Source organism: Canis lupus, chromosome 30, assembly GCF_003254725.2.
Source record: "Canis lupus dingo isolate Sandy chromosome 30, ASM325472v2, whole genome shotgun sequence".
Taxonomy (NCBI): domain Eukaryota; kingdom Metazoa; phylum Chordata; class Mammalia; order Carnivora; family Canidae; genus Canis; species Canis lupus.
The window spans coordinates 30,273,769-30,296,864 of NC_064272.1; the positions used below are offsets into that span (position 1 = coordinate 30,273,769).

General features: G+C 33.8%; 1 protein-coding gene across 7 annotated transcripts in view; it reads right to left on the minus strand.

The window, feature by feature from the left end:
- Positions 1-23,096, minus strand: part of DENND4A (DENN domain containing 4A) — a 141,053-nt gene that overhangs the window by 46,295 nt on the left and 71,662 nt on the right. For all 7 annotated transcript variants that reach the window (XM_025472433.3, XM_025472438.3, XM_025472435.3 and 4 more), the window contains exons 5-14: positions 22,423-22,492; positions 21,685-21,854; positions 20,608-20,849; positions 18,174-18,240; positions 14,995-15,053; positions 12,884-13,028; positions 12,425-12,600; positions 7,675-7,775; positions 4,954-5,172; positions 3,244-3,389 (exon numbers count right to left, since the gene is read on the minus strand). In XM_025472433.3, the coding sequence (XP_025328218.1) occupies positions 3,244-3,389; positions 4,954-5,172; positions 7,675-7,775; positions 12,425-12,600; positions 12,884-13,028; positions 14,995-15,053; positions 18,174-18,240; positions 20,608-20,849; positions 21,685-21,854; positions 22,423-22,492 (1,395 nt within the window). The remainder of the gene's footprint in view (positions 1-3,243; positions 3,390-4,953; positions 5,173-7,674; positions 7,776-12,424; positions 12,601-12,883; positions 13,029-14,994; positions 15,054-18,173; positions 18,241-20,607; positions 20,850-21,684; positions 21,855-22,422; positions 22,493-23,096) is intronic.

The window sequence follows — 23,096 nt, forward strand, 5'->3', positions numbered from 1 at the left end:
CAATTCAGTGGTCCCATGTGGATTAATCAATGTACTGGCTAATTTTGCTATTAGCAAAATTCCGATCACTAGTTTAGTACCTTATGATTCAGTTAGCTTGGCACAGGAATAACTCTTTACACAAATATATGCCACTGTTCACAGGGAGCCTGATGTGGGACTCAATCCAGGGACTCCAGGATCATGCCCTGGGCTGAAGGCAGGTGCTAAACCGCTGAGCTACCCAGGGATCCCCATGAATTATGAGTTCTAAGTACATAATGGCATAAATCCATTTTTTCCTCTACTCCAAAGCACTTCAAGGTGATTACTTCTAGGTACCTTAGCTTGTTAATTCTCTAATTAACACCAGAAACAGTATTTCTCTATGTCAACCATCTATAAAATATTCTAAATTGAAGGATCTGAACTTGTTCTTGTGCTTCATATGTCTAAGTCATTCAAACTGTCAAACATTTCTATGTCATTAAATGATAAAACCAAATGAACTACTACTCCAGAAACTCAAAAATCAGCAAAATATAAAAAATAGTCATAATGTTTTCTACTTTTTAGTTCAAACAACATTACTGCTGAATAGTGGGAGATGTGCATCTCTCCCCACAATATATCTTAAACACAGGTAAGAAAACAACACTGAAAGACTAGATGATTTGACTCAGGTCACAAGTATAATGGCTGGGACCCAAGTTGTCCTGATTCTCAAGGCAGCCTTTTTCCTATTACATCTGGTATAGTTTAAAATCATTACTCATTTTCATAAGACATATTTGGTATTTACTTAATTAGTAAAGGACACTTTCGTGTCCAACTCAGAACTGAGCCAATTTCTAAGTACTGAGGGATGAGCTGTATTTTGGCTGTTGTGCCCCCTCCTCTCAAAAATCACTGATTTTCTTTGACTCATATAGATTTGAACGTGATGCATTTCTTTAAATAACCTTACAAGGATAATCTGTTGAGTAAATATATGACAAAGCTTTGCTTTCTTCCCTTCCATTTTCATAGGCATAAAATCATGAACACTATATATATATATAGTCACAAATTTACAGGAGAGTTTCAAGTACAGTAACTTTTACAAGTACAAATAACTTTTCCCTGTTAATCTTTTCAGGGTAAATTGCTGGCCTGATGACCCACTACCCCTGAGTACTTTAGTGTGTACTTCCTACAAACAATGACCTTCTCCTATCTAACCATAATACAACATGAAAATGTGGAAATTAACATGTTACACTACTGCTGTCTAATCCTCAAACTACATTTAAGTTTTATTGATTATATGAATAATGTTATGCCAAAAGCATCCAGTTCTAAATTATGTATTGTATTTTACTTGTTGAGTCTCTTTAGTTTCCTTCACTTATGAATAGTTTCTCAACTTTTCCTTTATTTTCTTAACCCTGACATTTTGTGGATTACAGAACAGGTATTTTGTAGAATGTCACTTAAGTTTGTCTGATATTTCCTTGAGATTATACAGGTTATATGCATCTTCGGCAGAAATTTCATAGAGTTGATGTTGGTAGGTATACGATGTTGATTTATTTCACTATTAGTATGTTCACTTTGGTGATTAGATAAAAGTGGGGTCAGCCAGGCTTTCTGTTCCACCATAAAGTTACTCTCTCCCCTTTTGTGATTAATATGTATCTCGTGCAGAGATACTTTGAAACTAAAATCCTGTTTCTCATCAGACCCTCAGTTAATAACTGTGTAGACTCAAAGTTTCCTATTCAGTGGATTATAATAATCTATTACTAACATTTGATGTTCAAGTTGTTCCAGATGTAGCTAGTGGGAGTCCCTTCAAGTTGGCTTGTCTGTGTGTGTGTGTGTGTGTGTGTGTGTGTGCAGGTACACATGTGCACATTGTATTGTGTGTGTTGCTGTTTTAAAAAACACATCTCCATTATTCTCAGAGCAACTCCTTATTCTCTAGCACAAGCTACTTCAGGGCTCATTTTGTACTTTCCTTGCCCTAGACCCAATAACTTCTCTGAGGAGTTCTAATTCCTTTTATGGAGACTGGTACTTAGAAGCCAAAATCTGAGCATTAGGTATACTCATTGCTACTGGGGTATGGCTACTCCCAGGTCCTCTCAGTGTACAGAGGTAGGGAATATATGTATGTACACACAAAGACACACATACTTAGATCTATGCTTATTTCTATATTTGTTTATACATATTGAATACCAATGATATATCAAATCTCCAATTCCATTCTCATACCATCGAGTTCATTCTGGTTTTCTCCTTTTCTATATTTGTAAGTCCCTTCTCTGACAGTGAGAATGTCCCCCATGTTACATTCTCCCATCTCCGCCACCACCCTTTCCCACATATATGACTTCTTCACTCTAATTTGGCTTCAACAACTACTTTCAGACTATTCCCCTACCCCTCAAGCTGGCATTGTCCTCATCTAGATCAAACTCTGATACCCCATTTGCTGCCATACCCAATAGGGATAGTTTCCTTACCTTACTGAGACTCCATGCTGTTTCTGCATGGATATTTTTCTCATCCTGTTTATGCTGACCCCCTGCAGGTGTGTTTTCCCTAGCATAGACATTCTTTTTATTCTGCTCATCCTTTGATTCTCCAAGATAGGTCACCCCTTGCATGGATGCTGTCTTCACCTGGCTTGGGCTCTAATACCCAATGCTAGGCTGGATCCTCCTTCTTCCTCACCCCATTCAGGTTTTGACACCCTACTCAAGGCCACTGTTCCTCCACCTCCTCTCTGTTCAGTATGGATACCCACCTTCCTCCAGCCCACCGACTGATATTAGAACTGAAGGGGAAGGGAAGGTTTCACACACAAATTTAAAGTCATAGAATTAATTCACTTAATTTATGCTACAAGCTCTCTTCTAAATTATAAAAACATTCAAGTGAAATATTCATTTTGCTCTACACCTGCTCTCATCAGGCGGCAATCCACAAAAAAGGATAGGTGAAAAATCCCATAATCTGTAAGTGGGTGGGAAAAGTTCCAGATTTGAGAGCTCAAATAAAACTGATGATTCAGTAAAATCATGCAAGGTACATCTAAGAAGTGCTCTATAGTATCCAGTAAGCCAAACAGAACTTTCATAATGAAGAGTCAATGATGAAATGGAATGAACTTAGCTTTTCTTAAAGCTGGTAAAAGCTAAATAGAAACTATAACACATAACATTTAAAACAGTCACACAAAGAAAGTTAGGGCACTGTGAACATATTATTACTTACTTTATCTACACAATCATCAAAAAATGCCAGGCTTGCATCTTTATCACTGACAAAAGAACATTCCTCAATGAAGCGAATGAACATTTGTGTTTTGGTCATCATGTTATAGAATTTTTGATGTGACCGGTCTCGGCTTCTTAAGAAAGCTGTTCAACATAAATTCATAGTGTCACAAAATATAGCATCATTCAAAGATTCATTGAATTTTAAGCCAGAAGAAACTTGATTAACCATGTCATCTATACCCCCTTACTCTGAAGAAAAAGAAACTAAGACCTCTGAGAAGGGAAGAGACCTGGCAAAGATAGCAATAGGAAAGGAACTTGAACCCAGATCTTTTAAATTCTTATCAGAATTGTCTCTGTGGTCCCTTCACTACCTTGAAGATTACACATCAAGTAGTAAATGAAAGCATTTTTAAAATTGCTTTGTTTCCTCTCAATGTGTACATACTATACACACATGGCATACTCTCTGTCTATGTATTTGGCTTTTTCAAAGCAGCAGTTACATCCCTTCTAGTATTTATATCTGCATCTTACTGAAACAGAGTAAACGTTTATTTCCTGATTTCATGCTCCACATTGCTCACTATGGTCAGTTACATTACATTTGGGCCTTCTTTTGGGCTCATAAACTCAAATTATTTCCAACTGTTCTCTCTGCTTAAAATCCTCTCCTACTTTTCTATTGCCTGGCTAATTTCTACTCATCCTTGAGATCATGGCTCAGACATAATTTACTCAGAAGGACTTTCTATGGTCTAAAGTTGTGAAATAAAGTGTTTACTCATATTATTTTCAACTTGCTAATCTTCTTGACTATAAGCTCAATGGGAGAACTGATGGAGTCTCTTTGTGTGTGTGTGTGACCACGTATCTTTTGCAAACTCCTATGTATCTAGCATTTACAGGAACTTAATATATGCTTATTAAATGAATTTCTCTTACAAATGTTATATATCACAAAAGAAAAGTATGTATTATGACACAAATTACTTATTAAATGAATTTCTGTTACAAATGTTATATATCACAAAAGAAAAATATGTATTAAGACACAAACTGCACTCTGGGGCTCTCCAACTTCTTTTGCTTTAGGGCACAAACAGAAAGTAATATTTACAAAGCATACTTTAGTAAAATTAATGGTAGGACGCCTGGGTGGCTCAGCAGTTAAGCGTCTGCCTTCAGCTCAGGATGTGGTCCCAGAGTTCCGGGATCGAGTCCTGCATCGGGCTCCTGGATGGTGCCTGTTTCTCTTCCCTCTGCCCATGTCTCTGCCTCTCTCTGTCTCTCATGAACAAATAAATAAAATCTTAAAAAAAAACTTTAGTAAAATTAATGAGGTTGTTCATGCCTGGAGGTGACCATCCCAGAGGCTCCTCTGAGTGTCCAACATTTAGCTGCTCTGAAAGCTAAAAATATCAGTATCCCAACACATCTGTAACATGACATTCCTACATGGTCAGGAAGCTCTGTGCTTTTCAAATAGTGTCTCTGACATATTTATCTAATGGGATTGTATCTAATGTGCTTGAGCAATAACTAGTTTTGTGAAAACGGATTACCAACAAAGTTGATATTCACATACTTCCAAAATAGGTATGTATTTTGATAAACATGAGCTATTCATTAACACAGAAAAAACTGAATCATCATAAGATTAAACTCAATAATATGAAAACTATAGAACTATAGAATTACTCACCTTGTAGGGCAAAAAGAGAGGATGCATCGGTGGCTGTCTCAGAAGGGGCTTGTGTTATTGGTCTTAAGTATGATCTATAACCTTTTAAAATAGAGGCCATGAAACACAAAAATGCCTCTTGGATTTCCAAATCTATCATATGCAACCTCTTTCCAGAATTAAAATCATAGTCATTCATTGCTAAGTCCATTAGTCCATCATCTCTTGGTCTCTGCTGCACTGTGGAGAAAACCAGTGTTAGTGTTTTCTCCAAACTGTTGAAACCAATGTTCATAATGGTATCAATATAAATTTGTTATATATATGTCAAGTCAATATAATTTTGTTATATATATGTCAAGTCATTATGCTGTATGCCTTAAACTTATACAGTCAATTATATCTCAAACTTATATTATAAGTCAATTATATCTCTTAAACTTATATGTCAATTATATCTCAATGAAATTGAAATAAATAGATGTGTTATTTGCAAAAGGCTCAAGCTATCTCAACTCTGTTTATATAACTTCATAATAAGTAAACCCTAGCAAAGCTTGCTACATACATCATTTTTTAGGCTCTGCTGGTATATTTCAACCAAAGTAAATATAAAATTATTCCTGTTAATCAGACTACCATCAAAAAAATTCATGTTCTGAAGTAACTATATATATACTAATAAATGAAAATCATAGCAACCATATCAGCAGGACACAGGGTTAAGTGCATTAGTCCTATTTCTGCCCCACCCTCCCCCCTTTAAAAAACTTAAGTACCTACAGGAAAAACACACAAGGATTAAAATGTGAAAAACAGCTCTTCCTCTTCCTGAACAATTCAATGGTAAGGCCATTAGGTAGTAAAATAATAAATTCACAATAAAGAGGCCTGGTAGATGTCACCTTAATCAAGTGCATAAAGTGAACATCTTCATCAATAATGGGACAAAGGGAAGTAGTGCATGATATGATAAAGATGCTACAAAATGAACACAGTATCACTTCTGTGATATTCATGCCAAAGATGTATGACCTGTATTTACCATGAGGACACTCAGACAAACCTATACCATGCACCATTCTATGATAGTAATAAGTATCATAGAATGTATAACTTCAAAAATATCAAGAAAAATAAGAAAATATCAGGGAATTGTTTAGAGAAAAGGAGACTAAAGAGACTTGAAAGTAAATTATAACACCTGATTTGGAAATGGATTATTTTGCTATAAAAATATAATTATGATAACTGACAAAAACTAGAATCTGGTCTGTAGATAAAGATGGCAGTAATGTTCAATGTTGATTTCCTGATTTTTACGGTTATATTGTAGTAATGCAGGAGGAGAATGTATTTCTTTGGTAGGAAATATATTCCATGTGGAGGTGATGGGGCATCTATTCTCAAAGGTCAGGGGAAATGTTTGTGACTTTAAAAATTTTAAATAAAAAAAAATATCAGGAACAATAAATCATCTTAGCTTTTTTCTGGAGTTCTTATTCTCTAAAAAAGTAACAGTACTAGAAAGAATGTGGGCTTTGATAGAGAAAGCCTAGAATTTAATTCTAACTTCATCCTTGTTAACCAAGTGATCTCTGTCAAGCTATTTTACCTCCCTCAACTCATGTATGTGAAAGTGTTCTGAAGCTGTAAAATATTACAAAACCTTAACTATCAGTACTGTTTATAAGTTTATAGTTTTAAGGTTCTGCCCTTCAGTAGAGCTAGATGGGCTATTTCACCGATTTTAAAAATCGTTTTAAATATTGCTACAAAATCTGCTAGACTTTGTAGCCATTTAAAAGAAGTACATGGCTTGTTAGAAAGCAACTAAGTAGTCTGCTTAAGTAAAACTCTACACCTAATTTATTTGTTCCATGAGATGAAATGTTGTTCTATTTGATGTCACTGTTTTCCTACTCCAGTCCTTATGAGCCACTTCCAAATTATCTGCTTATTTTAAGGTTTACTTTGGAAACATTGTGTTCTTCCATGCCTATTTCCAACTATAACCCCAGGCACTTTGAACCCTCAAGGATATAGACCCCTTCCTCTGTTTACATTTCACCTAATGCACAAAAAAGAACCTCACATATTGGTACACCATTACTAACCATTTTTTCAAACAATAAGTATTAACTTATGGATGCTGAATGACCCATTATTATAAAATATCAAGAGGATTAAATAAATTAAGGTTTAACTCTTACCAGTATTTCTGGATTACTGACAAGGTAGTCTTATATAAGCTTTTTATTGAAGTATTCCATATCCTAATCAATTTTCATTTTGATTAACTTCCTAATGCATTTGGAAAGCTTCTATTTTCAAATTATTTGATGTAAGCATAGCATTAAGATCCATAGAAGGTGAAAAGCATATGACCCAGGTCTCAATCCACTAAAATCATCAGCATTTTCTAATTTAAACCACCTGTCCTAAATTTTCAAAACTAAACTTCTATTCTATGTATGAAGAAAATAAACAGTCACCTTAGTCTCTTTTTGAATTTTATTATTCTAAAATGGTTCTATGAAAATGTAGCAGATATAAAATATAAATTTTATAAATATCCTATTCAGATTCTAACAAATTTTGCTTTAATTTTCATTTGCCCTTAAGATTATGAAACACATTTCCCTCAGATAAAATAAACAGTATCTTTTTTACAAGTAAGGCAAAGCAATTGGAGTCCTTTTTCAGATTAAATTATTTCCTTTAATTAAGCCATACACTTACATTTTGCCAACTGCTGGTGCAAATTATTCAGTGTGTTCATCAGGTTTTTACATGGTTTCTTTGGAAGTATCTTCCAGGCTACATTTTTCTTATCGCCAGTTCTAAGATTAAGTGACAACAATAATATATTTGTTAGATGGACTTTTTTTTTTTTTGCTATATATACAAAAGGGAAAAGAGAAAACACATTGAACAAAAAATAAAACATATACAAAATATTCTAATTACTAGGATAAATACTATATGGGTAAGTTGAGATGCAGAATATTTAAAAATTAATTTACACAAGGGAAGAACCTTGTAGTAAATATAGCTCGAAAATTTATAGTTATGTTTGTACTGAGTAAATTCCACTTGCATGGGAATCATGTTAATTGCTACAAACTTAGTATGGTGGTCATTACTCAAAACCCCATTTATTTTATTTTATTTATTTGACAGAGAGAGTGAGCACACAAACAGAGAGAGAGGGAGAAGCAGAAGCAGGCAGATGAAGACAGAGAAGCAGGCTCTCTTTCTGCAGGAAGCCTAATACAGGGCTCCATCCCAGGACTCTGGGATCATGGCCTGAACCAAAGGCAGACACTTAATGGACTGAACCATCCAGGTGCCCCATCAAAATCCTTATTTAGGAGACTTTAGACACCTAAATATTGGGAAAATCCCACCAACTGGAGGTTTTTTCCTGATAGACTAAGAAAAATCACAGTGGAAAACCTGAACTCGTATAGAAAAATGAACTGATGATCTAGAAAGCTTATCAAAATACTTGGGTATATTTAAATATTGAGTTTCTTAGTTTCCTCTTTTTTTTTTTTTTTTTGAGATTTAATTTATTTATTCATGAGAGAGAGAGAGAGAGACAGAGAGAGGCAGAGACATAGGCAGACAGAGAAGCAAGCTCCATGCAGGGAGCCTGATGTGGGACTCAATCCTGGGACTCCAGGACTACACCCTGGGCCAAAGGCAGATAGATGCTTAACCGCTGAGCCATCCAGGGATCCCCAGTTTCTAAGTTTCCTACAAGTAGAAGTAAAATTTGTTTTTGTTTCTTTCAGAAAAGAACCTATAATATTATTTGGATAAAGGATAACATTCCAAAATACTTTTATAACTATAAAAGAGGATATCTGCTTAAAAGTGGTATCTTTGTTTCTAAGACAAACTTGTATAATCTCTTTTATTACAATTATTGTAACATGGCTGTTCTTCAAACTATACATGGTGTAAGAGAAGAAAAGAGCACAGTGATAAAAACATCATAAAGCTTTTGGACTTGACTATAATTGTTGATTCTATTATTTATTAAATCTTTCCTTTACTTTAAAATCCATGAATCTTTTTTTTATTTATTTATTTTTTTTAGAAAACTTGAAAAATGGACAGGAAAAGAAGAAAAGTAAATCACTCATGTTCTAAAGACAATAATAAAGTCCAGGTGTGCAGTGAAGTTGAAAAAAATTTTTTTTAAGATTTTATTTATTTATTCAGGAGAGACACACAGAAAGAGAGGCAGAGACACAGGCAGAGGAAGAAGCAGGCTCCATGCAGGGAGCCTGACATGGGACTCGATCCCAGGTCTCCAAGATCATGCCCTGGGCCAAAGGCAGCGCTAAACCGCTGAGCCACCTGGACTGCCCTGAAATTTTTTTTAATGTTCCCTGTACTACCCACAGAGCAAAAAGGGCAAAATTATCACCTTGGAAACTAAACAAAGAAAGGAGAATAGATGGGAAAGCTTTAGGCTGACGAAGAACCACTGTCTTGGAATCTACCCTATCTTTCCAAATGAGGATAAAAATACAGAAAGGACAGGGTCAACTGCAGATGTCCAACTGCAAAGGTTATATTTCATTTATAATGTGACTAGGAGCATGGAATCTTGCATTATAGTGAGAATACAATGTAGAATACTTTTACATTATTTTCTTGGTAAAACTATGCAACACACTACTCCCATTATACCTTATCATTCACTGTATGCATGCCTGCCTTATAAAACTGGATTATGAGCAACAAGAGAAAGGAGCGTACCTGTTTTGTTTTTTTATTCCTAGCAAAAAAGGGAGCTCAAGATAGGTCTGCAGCATAAATGAACAGAATCTTGGTATCTCTGCATTACACCTAATTACTGTTGTTTATTTACGTAACCTCCTCCTTTTGCCCTCAATGCCAAACTTGGCTAGGTAGGAGAGTTTTATTTAGTACCTGAGTTTGAAACTATAATAGCCCTCTGCATTTTCATTCATGGTGATTTCCATTTACAAGATTACTATTACATAAATAGTCAATAATTAGTGGCAGAGATAATGGTTTTGGAGCTGGACAGTGATGGTTTCAAAATACAGCTGGCAGTAGATGCTATCTATGTGCCTTCTGATAAATTACTTAAAAATGTAAGCTTTTGTTTCCTTACCTGTCACAGGGGTTAATAAAAACTATTTCACAAAATATAAAGAATAAGATGAGATAACATAGGCTATACATAAAGCTTTGTACCTAGTACATACCAGATATTAATTTCCCTTTCTTCAAAAATTTATTGACATGAATAACATACTTTTATTCTACATATCTAAGAGAGAAGAAAAAGAAACCAAAATTGGATATTCAGGGTTTTTCTTTCAAATTTCAGATTGAGATTCCAGAAATTCTGGATGAAGGAAAGTAGAAAGCTTTTACTTCACTAGTTCAGTCCCTGTTGTTATAGGTGATAATAACAAGAAGACTACCAATGAGTGCAAATGACTCATGTTTCTTTGATTCTTTAACTCATTAGTGATCAAATCAAAAAAATTAAAAATTCTTTTAACAAACTGGAAAGTATAAAAAGAGGGTAAATATAATTTATTACCATAATAAATACAGTATATATTAATTCACCACCCTTAATTTCAATTTTTAAAAACACTGTGTCATGTAACCAAAAACAAGCAAAGAAAGGAGATATTACTTTTGATATTTTTGATTACATATTACAGTATGAATATACTTTGATATTTAAAGAATTAATTATTTCTGGTAATGAATGACATGTTCCTGATAAAGAATCTTTGACTCGGGATGCCTGGGTGGCTCAGTGGTTGAGCGTCTGCCTTCGGCCCGGGGCATGATCTTGGGGTCCTGGGATCGAATCCCATATCAGGCTCCCTGCATTGAGCCTGCTTCTCCCTCTGCCTGTGTCTCTGCCTCTCTCTGTGTCTTTCATGAATAAATAAGTAAAATCTTAAAAAAAAAAGAAATGTATATATAAACAAGTCATAACAAATAAATATAAAATGCTAAAAAAAAAGAATCTTTCGCTCTATAAATTCCATATATAAAATGGCTTATGCACAAAGTACATCCCATAATTTCGTGGTCAGGCATTTTCTGAAAAAAAGCTTTTTGACAGTGTATATGCTTTATTTTTTATTATTTAAAGACTTTATTTATTCATGAGAGACAGAGAGAGAGAGAGAGAGAGAGAGGCAGAAACACAGGCAGGGGAAGAAGCAGGCTCCATATAGGGAGCCCTACGTGGGACTTGATCTTGGGTCTCCAGGATCAGGCCCTGGGCTGAAGGCAGCGCTAAACCACTGAGCCATCAGGGCTGCCCTATATTGCTTTATAATAGAAAAATATTCTTTTGCCATAATACATTATTTCTCATTTTATATTATTTTTTGTAATATAAAACCATTTTTTCTAGTGGTTTAGGCACTTGAGGTTTGACATATGACAAGATAAGAATTAACGTAAGATTATAGAATTAAATCAAAAGGCTCTAATATGAAACATGCTTATTAAAAATGGAGAAAAACCTATTGTACATACACATTCTTAAGTTGTAAAAGTTGTACCAGCACTTGGGCTTTACTGATAGACTAATTCATAGTTACTTTAAGTATGTCCTGTGAATGCAATGTGGTCATTGCATCAATTTCCTCTTCCCTGAATAGCTTAAGTATGATTAAACTGAAAATAAAGGGTACAAGAGAACCAATGAATTGTAAAAAAGCTATAAAAATACAGCTCAGTAGCTACAATTTAAATATTATTCCAATAAAAAGAAAGGAAAATTTATAAATTCCTAATATTCCTAAAGTATAAAGGTGATAAAATCATGTATAAAAGTTATTTAAAATTTTTAAAGCATTATATAAATTTTTCTTGAAGTACCAGCATTCCAATAGTATTACATAGACTAGAAATAGAACTGAAATACCAAATTGAATTGAAATTCCAATTCAATTTGTGATTTCACCCACACTTATCTGGAAAATAGAAACTAGATTTTTCTATTTCTAACCTCAATTTCCTTTCGCTAAATTTCTAAGTATTATAATAATGGTTCTTAAATCTTTAAGATCTGAGGATTAAAGGCATATTTTCTTTAAAGAAAAACCTTTCTATCCCATCAAACAGTACAAGTTGGGAATGTCTGGATGGCTCAGTCAGTTAAGCGTCTGACTCTTGGTTTTGGCTCGGGTCATGATCTCAGCATCATGAGAATGAGTTCCATGTTGGGCTGTGCTCAGCATGGAGTCTGCCTGAGATTTTCTCCCTGTCTCTCTCTCCTTCTGCCCCTCATGCACTCTCTAAATTAAATAAAATCCTAAGAGAACAGTATGAATTGATTCAAAGATGTAATAACCCCAAATACAAAAACAATATAGCTCAAAAGAATTCTAATTAGCATTCATAAAATATACAGTTACATACATTATGAAGCTATAAATTATTGGGTATAGAATCACTAAATACTTACTGAGAAATAGTGTTGGTATCTAGGTCAACACAACTAACATCTGGTGGAGGGTCATAGAGATCAAAATATCTTGAATCAATTCCTACAATGAATGGACATGGTGCACTCAAGACATCTGCTAAAGCCAGTGGGCAGAGAGGAACATATGGGCACGGCCAGTGGAAAGGGAAAATCATCTTGGATAAACAAAAGATAGGAAAATATTCAGCTGTTTATAGTAAGCATAATTTATCAGCACACACAAAAAACTGTCTTTTAAATATTCATACCTAAAATCTAACATTTGATAATTAAATAATTATAACTAATATTAATGGTTAGAAAATTAACGTATTTTTCACAACATAAAAATTCATTACTCTCTGAATTTTAGCTAAACCTTAAAGTAGCTTTAAATTAAATGAATAAATTAGGTTTTAAATGAAATTGATTGCCAATAAGAAACTCTGATATACTCACAGACACTAATGCTTCTGTCACGCTAGTAAGCACGGAAGGCCGTAAGGAATGGATGAGAATCTTGTGCTCTGTTACTGCAAACACCAGTAGTGTTACAGCATTTTCAGGGCCTAAATTTTGAAGTAGTGTTGAAAATTTGCCACCACTGTCAATCCAAACAAAATACACAATTAAAAAAATCCAAATATCTTATCCAAAATAATGAAAAAAGGTCATGATTGAGGTAGGATTATATTTATTCAACTTTAAATGTGATGGTTGCCCTTTGTGTGGAAAACATTAATCAGGAACACAATATGAAAACAATGAAGTTTTCTGAGGTTTCAAAATTATTTGATTTTTCTGCATTGTATTCAATATGGAAAATGAGTTGTTTTTCTTTTCAGAAGATCTGCCACGTAGATAATGTCCAAATAAAGAATTCACTCTATAAGAGGGATGCTTCAGTTCAAAGGAAAAAAAATTTTTTTTCAAAGAAAATTTTTAATGGAAGTTTGTTTTTTAATGGCTCATCTTTCATGGTAATTATCAGAAAAAATACATGACTTATTATAGGTCTACTTCCTTTGAGATAAATACACATAATAAAATTTCTACTTACAAATAGATTATCTTTACTAATGTAATGATAATAGTAATATGAAATCGAGAGCTACCAAGTCAAATGATGGGATATACATACAAAGCAAATTAATAATCCAAACTGAAAAAAAAAATCCAAACTGAGACATTCTGTGTAGTAACAAAATACTGAACGACAAAGTAATAATTCAGTAAGCCAATCAGTAAGCTGTTTATATAATGCTAAAAATCTGGCTTTGCCGAATTAGCTTGTTTTAAGTAAAGCAAAACTAATAACATATCTATTGGAGAAATGAAAGCATGTCCACAAAAATCTTGTGCCTGTTCACAGCAGCAGTATTCATTATAGCCAAAAAAGTAGAAACAAGCCAAATGTCCATCAACTGATAAATAAATAAAGTGTGGTCTAGCTATATAATGGAATATTTGTTGGAAACACAAAGGAATAAAGTACTGTTGATACAATATGGATGAACCTTGGACAATTATAAGTGAAAGAAGTCAAACACAAAAGGCCACATATTATATGATTCCATTTAGATGAAATATCCAAAATAGGCAAACCTGGACAAATCTGAGGAGACAGAAAGTAGATTCATGGTTGCTTTGGGCTGGGGAGGGGTGTGTGTGTGTGTGTGTGTGTGTGTGTGTGTGTATTTGTGTACAGAGAAATGGGAGAAATGGAGGGGTAGCTGCTAAAGGGCCCAGGGTTTCTTTCTTAGAGTGATGTAAAATGTTCTAAAATTGATTATAGTGATCTCTCTATATCTCTATATTCATAGAATGAATATAACCACTGAATTGTATGGTATGTGAATTATATCAATAAAGCTGTTACCAAAAAAAAAAAAAAAAAGCCTCTTGAGTAATTTAGGATTTTATACATAGTCTCAGTCAGTATTTCTAGTTTATTTTCAGCTCAAACAAAGGTTAAGAAAACACTGGTCACTCTGGACCAAGACCTAGTGATGAAATAATCTGTAATTCTTACAAAATTAATGTCAAAGATGGCAGCTGGTCTCCCTTAGGTATGTGCTACAAAATAACTTAATTATAACTATTTCTTTGCTAGAAAATTACACAGCTAATTACATTTCAAGAAGTGATACTTCAGAAAAAAAACATATTTCATAATTTCTCTTAACTTCTAAGTGATGAAATACACTGCTTTATTCCGTGGTTAGTATTTGAATATCTTTCTTTGTGGGTTAAATTTAAAATTAATTACATCTGAATGTCCTTCAGAGGGTATTTAAAGCTAAAAATAATTGTTTTAATATTCTACATACATACACCTATTTACGTGAGAGTAAGCACTTGATAATAATGAATGGATACATTAAATATTAAACTATTATAAAGGTTTTTCTTTTTCCTTTAAATAAAAGGAATTTAGATAAGAAACAGAAGAAATGAGAAGTATTTCCATCAACATGTGAAATTTTACCTAGGGAAGAGAAAATATTTAAATGTTACTTTAGCTCATACTAGATTTGGAGAAATCTAAATAGAAATGAAATTTTACTTGCCTTAGTGGAAGAGGTGAAGAAACAGGTTGACTGAGAATCAGATTATCATGTGGCGATAACTGGAAGAAAATTTACAATAAAGTGTTTGAAATATAAAGATGAGTTTTCAAACACTACTTTCGGGTAAAAAAAAATACACACACACACACACACATATATATGGACACATAGACACACACACACACACAGGCTAATTAATGATAGTGCCCATGAAGTTTCAACATATACATTAACCAGTAAAGGAACTGTTTATATTACTTATTAAGATCCTTAAAAGCATGGCCTTACCACTAACCTTTTCTAACTACTAACTTCTCCTACTCTAAATTATCTTTTCTCCTAATGCCACTTTAGTAACATTTTATTGAAAGATGAAATTATTCATTTAATACCACAAAATCAGGGTTAGCAAACCTGTGGCCTCTGGAGCAAATCCATAGGCCATCTGTTTTTATAAATAAAGTTTTATTAGAATATTAGCCATACAAAAACAGACACATAGATCAATGGAACAGAATAGAGAACCCAGAAGTGGACCCTGAACTTTATGGTCAACTAATATTCGATAAAGGAGGAAAGACTATCCATTGGAAGAAAGACAGTCTCTTCAATAAATGGTGCTGGGAAAATTGGACATCCACATGCAGAAGAATGAAACTAGACCACTCTCTTTCACCATACACAAAGATAAACTCAAAATGGATGAAAGATCTAAATGTGAGACAAGATTCCATCAAAATCCTAGAGGAGAACACAGGCAACACCCTTTTTGAACTCGGCCACAGTAACTTCTTGCAAGATACATCCACGAAGGCAAAAGAAACAAAAGCAAAAATGAACTATTGGGACTTCATCAAGATAAGAAGCTTTTGCACAGCAAAGGATACAGTCAACAAAACTAAAAGACAACCTACAGAATGGGAGAAGATATTTGCAAAGACGTATCAGATAAAGGGCTAGTTTCCAAGATCTATAAAGAACTTATCAAACTCAACAGCAAAGAAACAAACAATCCAATCATGAAATGGGCAAAAGACATGAACAGAAATCTCACAGAGGAAGACATAGACATGGCCAACATGCACATGAGAAAATGCTCTGCATCACTTGCCATCAGGGAAATACAAATCAAAACCACAAGGAGATACCACCTCACACCAGTGAGAACGGGGCACATTATCAAGGCAGGAAACAACAAATGTTGGAGAGGATGCGGAGAAAAGGGAATCCTCTTACACTGTTGGTGGGAATGTGAACTGGTGCAGCCACTCTGGAAAACTGTGGAGGTTCCTCAAAGAGTTAAAAATATACCTGCCCTACGACCCAGCAATTGTACTGTTGGGGATTTACCCCAAAGATACAGATGCAATTAAACGCCGGGACACCTGCACCCCGATGTTTATAGCAGCAATGGCCACAATAGCCAAACTGTGGAAGGAGCCTCGGTGTCCATCGAAAGATGAGTGGATAAAGAAGATGTGGTTTATGTATACAATGGAATATTACTCAGCTATTAGAAATGACAAATACCCACCATTTGCTTCAACGTGGATGGAACTGGAGGGTATTATGCTGAGTGAAGTAAGTCAGTCGGAGAAGGACAAACATTATATGTTCTCATTCATTTGGGGAATACAAATAATAGTGAAAGGGAATATAAGGGAAGGGAGAAGAAATGTGTGGGAAATATCAGAAAGGCAGACATAATGTAAAGACTGCTAACTCTGGGAAACGAACTAGGGGTGGTAGAAGGGGAGGAGGGCGGGGGGTGGGAGTGATTGGGTACGGGCACTGGGGGTTATTCTGTATGTTGGTAAATTGATCACCAATAAAAAAAAAAAAAAAAGAATATTAGCCATGCTCATTCGTTCAGGTATTATCTATAGCTGCTTTTGTGCAGTAAGAGCGGAGTAGTTTTGACAGAGATAGCATGGTGTATAAAGATTAAAATATTTACTATTTGGCCCTCAACAGAAAAAAACTGATTATAAAAATGATATTTTTTGGTACGCCGGAGTGGCCCAGTGGTTGAGTATCTGCCTCTGGCTCAGGGCGTGATCCCGGATCCAATCTGGGATCGAGTCCCACATCAGGCTCCTTGCAGAGCCTGCTTCTCTGTCCGCCTGTGTCTCTGCCTCTCTCTGTGTGTCTCTCATGAATAAACAAATAATTCTTTTTAAAAAAATGATATTTTTCTAGATATTATATTTGTATCAACATAAAATTGATATATACCAGTATAATGCAATTATAATCTACATATTTAAATTTATGCATATTTATACATATTTCCACAAATTTATAAATATCTATTTGCCATATACTTCGAATTTTTTTTTTTTACTTTGAATTTTGAATGATACCCCATCCCCATTAAGGGCTGTGATAAATACAGTAAAGCTCATACAGTGTTAACACATAAAAATATTTCCTTTATATAAATTGCTTTGTAAATGGTGATTAAGCAGACATCTTACAGATCAAGGGCACAAACAACAAAGAAATGTAAACAAAAGAGAAAAGATACAGTCAACTGGAACAAGACATAGGGAAAATAATTTATATTCATTTTGAACTTTCTCATCACAAAGATATGAACATTCCTTCCTGCATAATATATGAAAACACACAACTTAGCCTTATATCTATTCTATTTAACTTCGGGAATAAATGCCAAAGGCACAAACTTTCAAATACCTAGAACAAATTTAAGGGAAAGAAGTCTCTCTTTTGTATGTTCAAAAAGTGTCTATTGCCATCTACTTTAACCTTTTGCCTAAGGGGAAACATTAGATGTCTGTCTGGGAGGCAGCTAATAAAACACTAAGGGCCCAAACTCCAACATGTAAACTACTGATTCTCTTTTGATCACACTTGTTCTTTTCCTCCATTTAAAACTGTTATTCTGGGCAGCCCTGGTAGCTCAGAGGTTTAGCGCCGCCTTCAGCCCAGGGCGTGATCCTGGAGACCTGGGATTGAGTCCCACATCGGGCTCCCTGCATGGAGCCTGCTTCTCCCTCTGCCTGTGTCTCAGCCTCTCTCTCTGTGTCTCTTGTGAATAAATAAATAAAATCTTAAAAAAAAACCAAAACCCTGTTATTCTTATGGCCAATAATTATTTAATAGGGCACTTCTATCAAGAAAATCTTACCTGAAAAAAAAAAGAAAGAAAATCTTACCTGAACTAAAATCCGTGGCCTCTGAGGAGATGGAAAAGGAACTTTATGCATAAAATGAGAAATATGCCTTAAAAACAAACAGACAAAAACCCAATTGATTCCAAAGTGAATACCATATACTATAAAGGTCAACATGTCACCTCAAGTCCAAGTTGAGTCAAATGCTCTGTGTACTTATAATTTCGAAATCCCTGCTACTACATAAACAAGTGAGCAAACAACACCAGAAATCACTTGTGCCATTAACGTTGCTTCTATCTAAATCCAATAGCTTTTCATATTAACAGTTCCTCACATTCAACAATGTTTATGTTAATGATGTCTCATTTTAACTTTTACCTCTCCCTAAGGAGATAATATGTAACATATTATGTGGATAGTACCAAAGAGCCTAATTCTTGTTTTGTTTTTCTCACAGAATGCCATTTTTCTTTGAAAGAACAACTGACAAATTAAGGTAATTCAATGTTGGGTATTCAGTAAATATTTTCAATATAAAAATGAATAAGATGAGCCTGTTGCTTCAAGAAAAATAACTCAATGGGGCTTCTGGCTGGCTCAGTCAGTTGAAGAATGTAACCCTTGATACTTGGGGATTGTGAGTTTGAGCCCCATGTTGGGTGTAGAGATTACTTAAAAAAATATTTAAAGAATAAAAAGAAAATATAACTCATCATTGCCATTAATTTCACTTTTATTCAATAAACAAATTAAATTTTAAGTGAAAATTAGAATTTTGTTACCATGTACTTGATAACTTCTGAATACTCAACAAAACTTTTCTGATGAAATAGGTGGTGATATTAATAAATATGATTTTTTACATTGATAATGAAATTTATCTATGTTAAGTCCATGAACCAGTATTTTCCAAATGACCATCGTATGATGCTACAAAAATCATGTATGTGTAAAAGTTCCACCTAGAGTGAGGAAAACCAACAGACTTTTAATGTAACAGTGGAAGTTCATTACTGAAGTTTTAGACTTGTCAAGTTTCAGTTCAATATTAAAACAGAAAATCTACATAATAACCTGAAAAGGCGATTCAAATGCTCTCCCTTTTCTCCCACCTATATACCTGTATGAGGCCAGATTTTTTTCGTATACTTTCACCAAAACAACATATCGCAATAGGTTGAATACAGAAATGTATAGGAGAATCTAACTGTGTTCAGTTAGGCCAGGCAAAAATGTAAAACAGTGTCACTCTTCTCATTTATTTCTTTTTGAAAAGTTATGTATCAAAAAAAAGATACTTGTTAACATGTAATTATTTAAAAATATTATTAAACATTTTCTCCATTTTAATTTTTATTATAGTAAATAAATATTGGCAGGTAAAACACATAAAGAAAAGCTCTTTAGGGGAGGTCCTTATTTTTTCAGAGTATAAAAAGGTTCTGAGACCAAAAAATTTGCTAACTACTACAGTAGAATATTGAGAGTTAAAAAAAATACAAGAAAAGATTAGAGTAGTATTGTACATGGAATATTCTTATGATTATTCTATCATTTCCCAAATGTTACTGGGGTCAGAGAATTCTGCTTAAGAATACAAAAGAGGGGATCTCTGGGTGGCGCAGCGGTTTGGCGCCTGCCTTTGGCCCAGGGCGCGATCCTGGAGACCCGGGATCAAATCCCACATCGGGCTCCCGGTGCATGGAGCCTGCTTCTCCCTCTGCCTGTGTCTCTGCGCCTCTCTCTCTCTCTGTGACTATCATAAATAAATAAAAATTAAAAAAAAAAAAAAGAATACAAAAGAGTTTAAGTAATAGATGGCATAAAATAAATAGTCAAATAGACAATGAAGATATTTAGATCGATTTGCAACAAATCTTACTGCATAGAACACTTCAGTTTTTGTGATTTTAAAGTAAATCACTGAAATTTTAAAAAGAATAAAGAATGTGTTTGTCTAATTTTTCTTTAAATTCATGATATCTAAAAATAGTAGGGGATATTTTTAAAAGTTCATAATAAACCCAAGTTATTTGAAAAATAAGAACTACAAAGCTAAATTTAAAATGCCAAATAGGATCTCCAAACTAGAAAAGAGCATCAAAAATGAAACATTCATTTCATTTTATTAGAGATAAAATTATTTAAAATAAAATGACTGTTGGGTGCCTGGCTGGCTCAGTCAGAAGATTATACAACTCTTAATCTTGGGGTCATGAGTTTGAGCCCCACGCTGGGTGTAGAGATTACTAAATAAACAAATAAACTTCAAAATAAACTAAAAATAAAGTAACATGACTATAGAAAAGTATAATAAATATGGTCCTAATGAAATAACCAAACTTTTTTCTTTCAAATAACTCTTGAGAAACCTAGTTTCCATATAAAATTTACTGAATTAAAATCAGCACAAATATACCACACATAATGGAAAGATCTGCCAAATTTTGAGCAAAGAAGGCTTCTAACTTACTTCTCAATTGGAAGGACATGAGGTCCAGAGATAGAGTAACGATACAGAAAGGTCAAAAATTTCCTGAATGCATCAAAAAAAGGCCAGTGAGAAAGAAGACAGATGCATTTACTAGTGTGAATTGTTTTAGAACTATCAGATTTCCCATCTGCTGATGATGCTAAACCCAAAAGAAGTCTCTGTTTTTCTGTGAGATTCTCCTCAGAGTATGGTTCATAAAACTGAATAGCAGCACCATAGACCTAGAAAACAAGTAATATATTTAATAAATATACCTTATTTCATTTATTCAAATAATATCATTAAATATTTAATGGATACGCCATTATGAGCTAGATCATTATGAGCCATTTATATGCCTATGAGCCAGGCAAGGTGAACCAGGTACCAGGAATGCAGTAGTGAACAAATGTTACTATTGCTTTCTTGAAGTGTATTAAAACACACAAACACACGCAAAAATCAACACAGTGCTATTCTCACATCTCATTAACTGAAGGAAAAAAAAGGCGTTTTAATTAAATTGAGCTTGTTTTCTGAAAAGTGAAAGCAATTGTATCAATATCTGCCACAAGATAGAACCTGAAAATAATTATTTGGTAGACAATGGGACAAATTTTAGGTAAGGAAATACATATTCCAACTTTAGGCAATTCACTGAATTTCTCTGGACCTCAATTTCCCAATCTATAAAATGAGGATTCAAACTAGATGATTTCCAAGGTCCTTTCCAACTATAATAGTCTATAATTCCACATAGCTTTGCATATTTAATAATGTCTTTTATATTACTCTCAAAGCTTCTGTATCACAGAAAGTAAAGCAATGGAGGATCATCATTTGATGATGAAAAAAATCTTTCACTATATTCACAAAAAAGCACCAGAGTGAATGAGACAGAATGAAAATTCTCTTTTCCTTTATCTTTAGATATAGTAATTTTAACCAAATGGAAGAAGTATGTATAATAGATTCAATTTAACCAGTTATGTCTTTCTACTGTTGCTTACATTATATAAATATTAAGACTTGATAATATACAAGAAATTTGTTGATACTAGTTAAAACACATAGTACCTTTTCAGCTGAGGCTCCAGTTAACACAAATGTAGAAAATACAGGGAGAGGGTATTTGCTATTTGGTGGCCAACATTCAATAGTTGCACCCATTGGTAAACAAAATAGGGGAACAGATTCTGGGAGTGAGAAAGATTCGTAATCTTCTTGAGGATATCTACAAATTAGACCTATAAAAACAATAGTAAATATTAGGTCATCAGCTCTTGAATTCAGGTGCTCATAATATGAATGATGCTAACATGCTTTATTATTTAACATATTTAATAACATTAATTATATACATGTTCATCAAATAACTGAATGCTTCAGTAGGATACATCTAAATTTTATCCTTAAACATCATTAACTATTCGTAATGACTGATTAATATTTATCAAGGTTCATCCACAAAGGCTAAGTTAGACAAACAAGAAAAGATTAGTCTAAAAAAACACACAAATACGAACACAATCCTAAAACTTTAGTTTGTTGTCACACTACCTTGAAGCATAGTAATATACCACTGTTTTGAAATTTTCAACATGCTTACCCCAGCTCCTATTAAAATCAATCATCCATTAAGTATCCAGTAAATGTAAGGATAAGATAAAACAGGAAAAAAAAAAAAAAAAAAAAAAAGACATGGGTTGTGGTCCCAGTCCTCACACTAAGTGTGGTAAAATGCAGGTTTTTTCCCCTTAAATTTTACTGGCCCTCATAATACGTATAAAGTATTCCATGAAAAATTATACTTACCAGCTTTATAGGATATAGTGTTAGTCTTTGCCACTGATTTTTTATAACATAAGTACACTGCAGATCCCCACTGAATTAAAAAAAAAGAAATAACATTTAATTTTAAAAGGTTATAACTTAATAAAATGAAATCTCTTTGATATCTCCAACACATACTATCTAAGACATAATAGCAGATTCTTGTTAGCTATTTTTAGTTGATTATTTCATCAGCATTTCATTGGAATTTTTGCCCACTTTTCTTTCAGAAGATGTTGTCTTCCCCTTGTAATAGCAGTAACATGACCCTTTAAAATAACTAAGGCATAACAATTTAGATTTTATTCTAACTCCAAACTTTGGGCAGAAATGACCAAGAAATATCTACTCATGGGTATACCTTCCTTTAGATTCCACAACCTCTTTTGGATATTGCCAGGTCTTTCTGTAACTCTTTATACCGAAACTTAAGAGTTATAATTTGCTATATCCATTTCCTTGTTTCCTATTCTCTCTCTCTCTCTCTCTCTTAATTTTGATATTTGCTTTATTATTTTTTTTTTAATTTTGAATTGTGCATGGAATACTATATCATTAGAAGGAAACTATTTTTTTTTTAATTTTTATTTATTTACTTATGATAGTCACAGAGAGAGAGAGAGGCAGAGACACAGGCAGAGGGAGAAGCAGGCTCC